The following is an 11,701-nucleotide window of genomic DNA, read 5'->3' as shown; positions in this document are numbered from 1 at the left end:
GTGGTGTCAAAAAAAAAAAAAAATTATTTTACGTTTTGGCGCCACAGCACAACCGCCGTAATTGGCTAACATAAATAATATTGTGTTGCTTTTCGATCTGTTGATCAAAAATAGTAGTGAATAAAGCATTTATTTCATCAGAGGCTCTTTGAGGCTTTTAAATATGATTTCCCTGAATTATCAAGTATCAGGCATCGAACTCTTAGCATTAAACTCACACTACATTATGAGAAAAACTACGTAGTTTTTGGGCATCGTTGATTCAATTTAGTAAGAAGGGTTTTAGGGCAGTTTTATCTGACACAAATTACTTTCTATCACCTCAAAATTTCGTTTACTGTAATTTGTCTGCCTCCTGTTTTAAAAACAGATTCCGCCCAAATGTATATGTTTCACCGAACTCATTTAACTACGGCGAGAAATGTCACGCGCAGTGCGATGTAATATATGTGTAACATAAGCAATTTAGGTGAATATAAACGATTTAGGTAGAACGTAGCGCATGGAAACTTAAAATTTCCAGAAAATTAATCGCAGCAGATCGTTGTTCCTCCTAGAATGGTTTTTGACTGTATATGTAACACGCAGCTGGTAAAAATTACGTACATACGTGCTATGACAGCAGTGTCAAGTAACGGCTTACGGTGTAAGATCCGTGCCTGCGTACTGTGTGACCGTAGCAGTGCGAACGCTGAGAGCCCGCTTCTAAGACGCTCGCTGCGCTGTTTGCTTGTGCGTGTTGAAGGAGAAAAGACGCCGTTCGAGCGGTGAACGCGCAGTTCGGCGAAATCTCTGAGCGCTCTGCTGCAGCGGCCGTCGCCGAGCTCGGCCAGGGCCGCCGAGCTTCGGGCGCCCTCGGTTCGGCTCGGACGTCTCCGGCGCCGTCACTGGCTGCGAGTCGGCCAGTTGCCGAGAGACAGTCGCGGTGGGAGGTTGCGTTGCGCCACTCAGTTGTGTATATCGATTTGCGACCTCCACCTTTTTCTTGCGTCGGACCATTTCGTGAGTGACTATTAAACGCGTCACGCGGGGACACACTCGTCAGTGCTCGTCGCGCGGTGGCAGATGCTGCGGTCGTCCCGCGTTAGCGCTACTTGACACGCAGTGAGCTACGCCTCGCTGACCGCTGCGCGGCTACCGCCGAGTCCACTACACTGCAACGCTGGAGGAAGAAGCGGCCGCGACCCACTAGGCGCATGTGAGGCTGCTTGCGGGCCCTGCCGCCGCTATGAGCTGTTTTTAAGGCGACGGCATGCCCCGCTGCGACCGCCGAGCGTGGGCGAGCGCTCCCGCGCTATGCCTGCTTCTCCTGCTGCCGGTGTCTGCCCAGACGTCGACCGCAGCTGCCACGCTATCGCCTGCTGCCCCGACGACGCAGCACGTCTCCGTGACGGGAGGCAAATGCATGACAGGCCTGGACTTCCACGGTTACACCGTCCCCAAAGGCCGGATAGTTGTCGAGTACGGCAGCTCTCTGGAGATTTACTGCTTCATCGATCCTCATTTCGTGGCCACCAAAGGGCGCAACGCCAGCGACATTAGGTTCTACCGCAATGCCACACCGCTACCCCAGGAGTACATCCAAGTTCTCAATGCCACCACGGCGAGACTGCTCGAGCCTCATCCCGAAGTTTCGTCCAGCAAGTATTACTGTAGGCTGCACCAGGGAGGCAAGAAACAGAGCTTACTGTGCCTCAACGAGGTGGTCGTCGCGTATAAACCACAGCCTGTTGACAAGTTCTCGTGCCTGTCCTGGAACTGGGAGAGTCTGAACTGCACATGGACGGCACCCGAAAACCCGCTGAGGACGCGTTACAAAATAATGTACGCCCTATTCGGCCGTGGGACACGCTGGGTGTACAAATGTCCACAAGAGACTGAGGACAGCGGATACTGTTATTGGGACACACGAACCGACCCGATGTTCAGACCGACGCATCAGTACATCGCTTTTATGTTCACAGGAAGCAATGATCTCGGAAATGTGACATTTCCTCGGATAAAATTCCACGTATTTGCTCACGTCTTGCCCGCCAAGCCCCTGTACCTCGTCTCCGAGGATATAACTACAAACAGTGCGCTTCTGCAGTGGGATATCGCGATGAACATGAAGAAGTTCCCACCCGGCCTCGATCGCAAGATAAAGTACAAGTCCGTGTGCGACCCGTCTGACGCCTGGGAGACAGCTGATACGTCACAGCTGGAGAAGATGAGCACCAACTACACACTAACCGGACTGCGTTATCCTAATGCGCTGTACGACGTAAGACTGTACCTGAAGTCGCCCATGGCCACCGGCGATCACATGTGGTCGGAACCTGCATCACACACATTCAAAACGCTGCCAACTGTGCCATCTTTCCCTCCAAAGACCGACAGCGGCAGTTTTCATATCATCGGAAGACTGAACCGACGAGACATCATCATCTACTGGCAGCGCATTCCCAGATGCTCTGAGAATGGAGACGACTTCTCGTACGATGTTTCGTCTGTGGAGCAGAATGGCAAGTTGGTGAATATCAAGCCGAACAAAATTGGGAAAAGTTACGCCCAGTTCGATCAGCTGACTACAGACAGCTACACCTTCAGGATCGTGTCGACGAATAAGGAGGGCCCTTCGGAGGAGAGTTCAGTTGTCCACGTGCCTTCCAAGCAGACACTTCCACCAACACCGACAGGCTTTACCAAATACGTCAACGAGAAAGGTGTTATTCAGCTGTCGTGGAATCATCCTTCAGATAAAGAGTGGGCAGGAATGATCGACAGCTACACCGTGTTTTGGTGCCAAAATGATCGCGACGGACCCAATCACTGCTCCGGTTTCTTGAACTGGACTCGTGTGTCTAAAGACGTACGAACCATGAACATTACAGTGCGCGAGGGTAAAGTTTACGAATTCGCAATATCCTCGAATACCAACACTTCGAGCAGCGGCATGATTTGGGCCACATGTACATTGAGACCTAACAGCGGGCTGGAAAAGGTGAAAGAAATCGAGATAAGTAGTGTGGGATCCACGTATATTGAAGTACATTTCGAGATGGAGTGTCAGAATCGGCTGCAGAATGTGTCACAGTACAATATTTACTACTGCCCAATAGTGTCGCCTCACAACGCGACGTGCAGGACAGAGGAGGAGGTTCTGATAGTGCGCGGTCACAACGTGTCTGTACAGGCGAATATTACCAGTCTGCAGCCGTATACTACTTACATGATTTACGTGGCGAGGGAGGCAAATGGAATAATGAGTGATGCGAGTAATCCCAAGTACACTACAACACTGGAAGCGGCGCCCACCATTCCGCTGGATGTGACCGTGACGGGAGTAACAAATGACTCCATGACAGTGTCGTGGGTGCCTCCGCTGTCTATGAATGGTAAACTCAATCATTACGACGTCCTGTACAACCATCATCTCGTCGAGTTAGGGCCCGACGAAAAGGAATCGGTGACTCTCAGGAACCTGAGCAGTTACACCGTGTACAATGTGTATGTGAGGGCGTGTACGATGCCGCGCAGCTTGGAATGCTCCAATTATACAGAGCCTGTCACGAAGCGAACCGAGATAGGGCTGCCGGGTACGATAGAGAGGCCCGTAGCGCACGTGCAGAACTTTTCTAGGATCGTGTTCAAGTGGAAAGCGCCAGACCACGCTGGCGGGAAACTGGATTACTACCAGGTGTGGGTACAGCCGTCCGACGACGCCAACGCGACCAGGGTGTACAACATAACGGCGACGCAGGCCGCCAACAGGACGGCCGATATAAAGATTCCAGAGTGCCGCGACCCTAACCGCATCTATCGGCTGGCCATCAGGGCGGTGAACGTGAACGACCAACGGCCGAAGCGCTCATTCTACGGGCCGTGGAGCGAATGGGCCGAGGCGTACTGCAGCTCCGTCGACCCGATCGAAATGACGACTATTATAACGTGGTGCGTGGTATCGGTCTCGATACTATTGTTCTTCATCATAGTGGGATACCTGATGTGGAAGCTCGTCGCGTGGTTCAATGTGGCGCACAAGATAGAGGTGAAGCTGCCGCCCGGACTGGCGCCGCTGACGATCGACAAGGAGAAGGAGGACGGCTACCACATGAACGTGCCGTGGCAGATCTACAGCATCCGCGACGCGGGCAAGGCCGGGGGGGACGCGAGAGGGGAGCCCGACTGCACTCTGCTGGGCAGCGGCGCGCAGCGCAGCCCCAGCGGGGACAGCAGCGGCTGCAGCTCGGACCGCGACTGCCCCTCGTCGTCGCTGACCACGGCCACGCGCGTCTCCTCCGCCACCGACTCCGGCGCCGAAGCGGACGGCGAGCGCTGCCGCCAGACGCGGCCGCTCTCCTGCCTCTTCTCGTCCGACTACCCCGGCGCCAAGGCCGCCCCCGCCGCCGCCTCCTGGAGCACCCCCGACCTGACGGCAGCGCTCGCCGGCGCCTGTCTCGCCCCCGCCCCCGCGGTGGCGGCGTCCGCTCTGGGCGGCAGCGCGCGCGACGTGCCTTCCGGGGGCGGCGAGCCCTACTGCCGCGCCGGCTACCTGCCCAGCCCCCCGCCGCCGCCACCGCTCGCCGCCTCCAGGGGCTACGTGAGCGTCGCCAGCATATCCACCGCCCCCAAGCAGCCGCCGCCGCTCGCCGGCAGCGGCAGTGTCGACGACTGGCTCAGCGCCCTCGAGGCGGCGGAGGTGGTCGGCTCGAAGCAACAACCCCTCGGTGCCGAAGTCGACAAGGCTGCGGCTGGCGGCGGGTACGTATCGCTGCCGTTCGCGTCCGGCGTCGCGACTGCCGCCCCCGCCGCCTCCGTCCCGGGCTACGTGACGCTCGCCAGCCTCCCGGCGCGAGGCGACGATCCGCCTCCACCGGCGCCGCCCCCGGCGCAGGAAGACGTGCCGCCGTTCATCCGGCAGAGAATGGCCGACATGAGGGCGCTACGACGGCGCAGGAGGGCAGACCAGCGACCGGAGGCGGCGTCGGACCCGGGAATAATCATCCCCGCCAAGGACGTGGAGGCCGACGTGCCCGCCTACTACGCGCCCGAGACTGAGGCCGCCCCCGACTACGTCAAGCTGTCCTACGTGCAGTGCCGGCCGGATTCGCACTCTGTGGACAGCGGGACGGCCAACTCTGAGGACTCGTCAGACGAGCGGCCGCAATCACCACCTGTCAGCCTGTCGGAAACCGCGCAGACGCGGGAGGCGCCCTCGCTACTCATGTCCTTCCGCTGACGCAGACAGCACCTCTAGACGTTCCATCCCCCTCACCACTCCACTCACGAACGTTGATATTTTGTATAAGCACTTTTATAAAGGAGATCTGTTTGTGAAATGTTGTTGTTGTTATTGTTGTCCAAGTGTTTGCTCAGATTGAGCATTATACCACTAATGTGGCCCCGGTGAAACCGTTGTGCGTGTGTGTGTTTTTGTGTGCTTGTGGTGACTACGGCTGTTAATTTTGTGGCGAATAAATATTTCGTAATAGCTCCTCCTGAAACAATATCATTTCGTTGTTCACGTCGGATTAATGTGTTTTCCAGTTGACTCGCTTCTCGGGCTGTGTGTAGCAGAAAGGTATGAAGCCTTCGTTTCCCCCTGAGTGTTTCATGTGTTTTCATTGCATCTGTAATTTGTGTGTGTGTGCGTGTGCGAGAGAGAGAGAGAGAGAGAGAGAGAGAGAGAAAAGCAGGTACAATTCTATGTGTAATGACGAGAGGAATGTATATTTTATTACAAATTGCTGTTCAGACTCATTTATATCTTTTCATACAGGTATTGAGTATCTGCTGTCTGTCCAAGGATGGGTAAAAGTATGGACTGTGATAAAATCGGTAGTTAACTTTCCTGCAGTAATTTTTCTAGCGATAAGAAAACATCCATTTTCTTTCGTTGAATTAACTTTTTTGAGTCTTCCATCTGTAGTTGAATTCCTTAAGGTTCCATTGCCCCAGGTTTAGCTTCTGTGCATATGTTTTATGCTTTTCTGGAAAATGCTGATGAATTGTGTTTATTAAATTATACAACAAGTCATCACATTACTGAATCTGTTAGCCTTTTATAAGAGTAAGACCCTAAGTACCTTCAAGTGTTGATGAAAGCATTTAGTGACTGCAGCTGTATGTAAAAGGTTCCCCCCCCCCCCCCCCCCCCCAAGTTGTTTTGCTGTGTACAGGCCATGCAAACAGCATCTTACAACATATATTGCAGCAGAATGTAAGGAAAGGAAAGAAAGTACCTGCAATGACAGCTCTTTGTAGTAATTACAAATTCATTATGGACATAATTGCAGAAGCTGCTCATTAGATATTCCATTATCTTTCACTCCTTCACATGTCTGCTCACTCAAGTACTTTGTAAGTCTCGAGCTGCATGAGATCACATCTGTTGTTCGTATGTGTACCTTCTAGTGTTGATAACTGTTTTGTTTGTGTTCCTGTACTGCTTGCCATGATATTTTGTGCTGTTTAGCCCTCACTATTTATGAGAAACCATTTCTAATATGATAGTAAAAACATATAATATTTATAAATGTGCCAAAAATTCTTGTTAGTGTCAATGTTGTAAACTCCTTCACCTTTCAGTTTCCATTATTATGTTATTCAAAGCAAAGTTTGCATCATAAAATAAACTACTGTTTCTTGAAACTGTGTTAACTGCTAACAACCTTCAACAATAAATCTTTTCCTTTAGTGCCATACCAAAATTTTCCACATTTTCTGTCACTGATACAATATTAATTTTCATTACAGTCATCCATCAGTTTCACACAATTTAAATGTATTTCTCAGTGTCATTAACTATAAGCTTCATGCACTATATCTGGCAATGTTTGTGTGATTTACCTGCTGGGAAATGTGAACATTCTGACAGGATATACTCAGTAATCATTATTTTCATTAACATCTGTACTTCATGATCTGCTGCGTATTTCTTTCTCAAGATGGCACAAGTCATCTGTAAAGTGAAATTATGTTACATCAATAAAAGTTTATATAAGACCGATGGTGTGTTTTATCAATAACCAATTTTCTGTTGTATAATTTGACATTTTATGTTGCATGGTACCAGTAAATAAGGTGGTAACTACACTGTTTGTTACATATTCCATGTGTCTCTTGCAAAACAGTGTAATGAAGTGGGTAGAGGCAGTTTATAGGCTTTAACATAGGCCTAGTTCAGTGACATGACAACTTGCTGGTCAGTTGCAGATAAGAATGTACAGTGAAAATACTTAAGGTGTGTTAGCAATTCTTTTACAGTATATATTTTGCAGCTCTAAATCAAAAACAGTCTACTCAGTACAAAGTTTAGCCAGAGTGGAATATCAGTCTTTTTATGTTATTTTGCTATCTGTTTACATTGTGGGTGGGCGATGGAAACACTTTAGTTAAAGCACTTGCTTTGCATTCCGAATTAAGACACTGACTGAGAGTAACAGAGACCTCTTTAGAAATATTTAGTATCCAAGTTGTGAACATTATTCTTATACAGTACTGTCACACATAAAGGAGAAAAATTTTCTAAAAATTGGCGTTTCCAGGATATTTTCCCAATCTACATCAAGTTAGGTGATTCCTCAGAGACGATAGTATTCTGAATGTTTATGTGATGTGTGGTTGTGAATTACATGCAGTAATATGCTGCATGCTTCAAAATTTGTTTTGTTTGATGGGACATAATTGGTAAGTGGGAAAACTGTTACTAGAACGCTGTTATGATGAGACAGAGTCTTAAGTTGTTTTTATTTTTCTGTAATACAGAATAGTTTTGTGTTTAAGGAACCTGTCAGTATTTGAACCGTAACACTAAAATCTCAGAGTGTAAAGGAAGGGAGCAGAAACAAAGAAAGGCAATAGAAGCAACGAACTTTTCTTTGCGGTGTTGCTCCTTATCATACTGTGAAATGTTTGCCGAGTAGGACAAGCATGGTAAGTGTAGATTAGGTTAGTGGGTCGGTGCCAGTCTTTAACTAACAAAATGACAATTTTTTCCAAATGCCTATCATTGAAAACGTATTTTAATGTTGTCTGAACGTGTTTAGTATTTTTAAATATATGTTTTCAGTAGTAAACTACCTATAATATGCTAACAGTAAACCATGGTTGGAATGGCAAGTACACAACCCAGATGACACCACAACCCAGCTGCGTTGGCAGAGGGATTTGCATTTGTGTGTGTGTGTGTGTGTGTGTGTGTGTGTGTGTGTGTACCCATTGCGCAAAGAGGCAATGAAATGGGAGAAGGAACTCTGATGGAAGGAAAATGCAAGTTGGTGAAATGAACCAGACTGGTGTTCTGTTTCTCATGTACATGCCTAAACACTGTCAACCCTTCGTCTATTCGATGATAATGTGTTCTGACTCCAAGACAGGTCCATCACTGCAAGTTTCAGCACTATCTTGCCCTCTTGGTTCTCTGACACCCTTCTTGTAGCTGTGTGTGATGCAGTTATGTTTATGTTGTCAGTTAGCTTGTGTCTTCTTTTCATCTGGTCCTCTTCCCACTCATCCTTCCCCCTAGTATATCCTTTGTTATGCAATGTATTCTCATCCACTGTTATAACAAATTTATTTTCCTCCTACTAATTGTTTCCGGTATTTATCTTTACTAGTTCACCTAGTATAACACAACCTTTTTCGTTGTGCAGTTCATTTAAATTGCATATTTTATGCATTGCTGAGTGTATAAATCAGATTTTCTCATTGCTGCGAGACAGCTTCTAAGAGCTATTTCAAAGTTGGTCTCTTGCTGTTTTATTATTTCAGTGCTTAGGATGTAACACTTACAATCTCACAAGCAGTTCTGTAGAACAGTTCTAATTAATGTACATATGAATATATCAGTCAAAATGAGGCAAATTTTTTCTGTGACAATTGACAAAGTATGCTAAAATTTTGGCAGGATATTATTAAAACAGGAACATAATTTTTTCTCATTTTCTTCATTTAAAAGGTACACAGAAACATTCTCCATGTAATATACAGAATATGATAATTTGAAACACTGACATATCTGTTCCAGCAAGTACAATAGGAATTTGTTGGGGTGGGATCACATTACATACAGAAACTTACTTTTGAGTGACAGTGGTATTTACTATTATAAACTTATGAGAACTCAGTGAATTGGACACTTCTATGTATACACAGGAATTCAGTTTTTTTTATACAGTGTGTAATACTGCCGCATGTAGTCTTCCTCCCTCAGGATGACAAAATTTTTTTCTTAAACTATAGCTTATCAAACAATTATTTTTATATAAAACCTGACATTTGAACTGGCTGTTTTGGCTTTGGCCAAACTATGACAAATATTACTAGGTACCAAAATACACAAAATGAAAGTAAGCTGTTGATGATATCCTTCAATTCCATGAAGCATGATGAATAATTGTACTTCCTCTGTCAGGTGTGTTCACTTAATGCCACTTTCTCGCAAATTCTGTTGCAAACACTATTTTAAGGTCAACCTCTATCTGTGTTCACAGGCTATTTAAAAGAAACACATGCTTTACTTTTATAAGGAAATATGACAGAGGAAAACAGTCTGGTGTCTACAAAACCATAACAAAACTATTTTGATAGCAGACTAGCATTATTTGAATGCATCTGGTGATGTGTAATACTCTGAAATGTGTTAACTGAACTGAACCATATATCATTTAATTCAAAAACTGATTTGCCTGCTCATTCTGTCTGTATTTGGTGAACATTACTGTGTTAGTATCATTGTCAGAGGGTGTTAAAAATATTCCATGTTTTTAGAGGTGGTATGAGGAGTGAAACAATGAAAATAGTCCAGTAAACATGGTCTCTAAAGTGGATACCCGAAGAGCTATGAGCACTTGTCCATCTTTGCTATTGTGAAACATGTCACTTCTTACTGCAAACTCTTTGCTAATATGAATGACCTACAGAAAGCAGTATAGAAATGAGTAAATAAATGAGAACATATTATTCTGTTAAACAGCAGATTTTCTTATGTACTAGAGTGTGTTAAGTATGATGTGAACATAAACATCAGATTACACTACAGTTCAGTCTGCAACCACAACGTGTATTTCGCATTCACTTTCATTGGTTTTGGCAGTTCATAATAACAAAAGATTGTGTCCTCGTTTGTTTAGTGCACTCTTCAGAACTTTCATGATAACAAAGAATTTGCAGTAGAAAAAAAATTGATTCACAGTAGCAAAGGTGAAAAACCATAGGTAACCGTATGAAAATTGACGCATGTAATCACTTCTGAACTTAAATTCTGATGTACCCGAGGAGCTTCTTCTCTTTCCTGTACTGATCCATTTATATCCATATTACTGAACTGCTATCCTAGAACTATTTGCAGATTTCTTATCCAAACTGCTTCCTGGAGCAACAAAAATTTGATTTTCAATATTTCGCTTGGTTAATAGCTGAATTTAAGAATTTTAAATTGCTGTCATAATCCATTCAATAAGAGCTATAATCATACGTTGAAAGTCTTCACACAAGAAGACAATTGTTGAGTTATAGACTCTGTATTCTCCAAGGCACCGTAACTGAGGGCTCGCAAATGACTGGACTCTGTTCATACAGTATTTGAGAGTAGCTGCACTTAGCCTCTTGCGATAAACATTACATATAATTTCAAACCTTTACGAAACTTTTGCTCGCTGACCCCCAACCCACCCACCTACAAAATGATGGAAGGAGAGCTCATCGCTTACCACATTTTCAGTGTTCACGCAGTCAAGCGTCAGGCATGACGTTTTCGTCTGTAACTTCTTTACGAAAGACTCTATTCGCAAAACGTTTTGCAGTCAGTATTCACACGTACCACTGTTTTTACCTGCAAAATTACATCATTGTACAAGTAACTCAGGAGGTGTGACGTCATAAACATTTAGATGCTTGAAAAACTACCTTCTTGCTTAAATTGGCGCGTAGTAAAACTTAAAACATCATGTAAGAAGTTTTAATTCATTACTTCTTTACTACTGTTTCTATTCGCATTGCACATTACGGACCGTATCTCGGCTAATCAGTGAACGTACCTACAATTTGAGATAAGTGGTCAGTGCGTCTGGTTGCCAAGCAGCATGTCTGGGTTCGATACTTTGGTGGGGACTCCCGGTCTTCAGTGCCTTACGATCACTTCATTTCATAGCTGAATAACCATACTTCAGCGGATATTACGTCCTAAACACTGAGACGCTCGAGAAACTAGCTTTTACTTAAAATGGAGCACAAATTCCCTTGGCTAATTTTATCGGCAATTACTGGCTGTGAAATAGATTTTTTTGTGTTCTTTTTTTTTTAATGATCACTTTCGATGAGCCATTCTCAGATCAGTAGAACACAGTAAATCATACCATACTATCATTAAACATCAAATGTACAAGAACATCCGTGTAAGTATTGGTTACAGTGTTAGCCCGTCCAGCTATCAGCAAACTTTGCTTGCTACGTCACAGGGTAAAGTGGTTGGGGGGAAACAACGAAGCGGACAAGATTTATAACTTTCGGATACTTATTTTCTTAATAAATTACGTATGACTCTGCCTTTTTGCAGGTGCATTAATTATTGTTTTGCTTTAACAGCCAAACACGTTTCACCACAGTTGTGGTCCTGAGCTGTGACAAGTTTGTTTTTGTGTGCCAAATGTGTTTTTGTTCTTTTCGTGTAGTTGAACTGACGTCTTCTCTCGTTCATTTGTGAATACAGCTTCTTGCT

General features: G+C 45.6%; 1 protein-coding gene across 1 annotated transcript; it reads left to right on the top strand.

Moving 5' to 3' along the window:
- The first annotated feature begins 896 nt into the window (after positions 1-896).
- On the top strand, positions 897-6,633 carry LOC126259173 (cytokine receptor-like). Its single transcript, XM_049955740.1, has one exon. It carries the CDS (start codon positions 1,253-1,255, stop codon positions 5,219-5,221), a length of 3,969 nt encoding a protein of 1,322 aa, XP_049811697.1. The 5' UTR covers positions 897-1,252; the 3' UTR covers positions 5,222-6,633.
- The last annotated feature ends 5,068 nt before the right edge of the window (positions 6,634-11,701 follow it).

This window comes from Schistocerca nitens, chromosome 5, assembly GCF_023898315.1.
Source record: "Schistocerca nitens isolate TAMUIC-IGC-003100 chromosome 5, iqSchNite1.1, whole genome shotgun sequence".
Classification (NCBI taxonomy): Eukaryota; Metazoa; Arthropoda; class Insecta; order Orthoptera; family Acrididae; genus Schistocerca; species Schistocerca nitens.
Note: the sequence above shows the minus strand (reverse complement) of the source record. Positions and strands in the feature narration are given on the sequence as shown.

Excerpts from the sequence above, each read along its gene's own strand:
- LOC126259173 (XM_049955740.1), top strand. The coding sequence starts at position 1,253 with ATGCCCCGCTGCGACCGCCGAGCGTGGGCGAGCGCTCCCGCGCTATGC.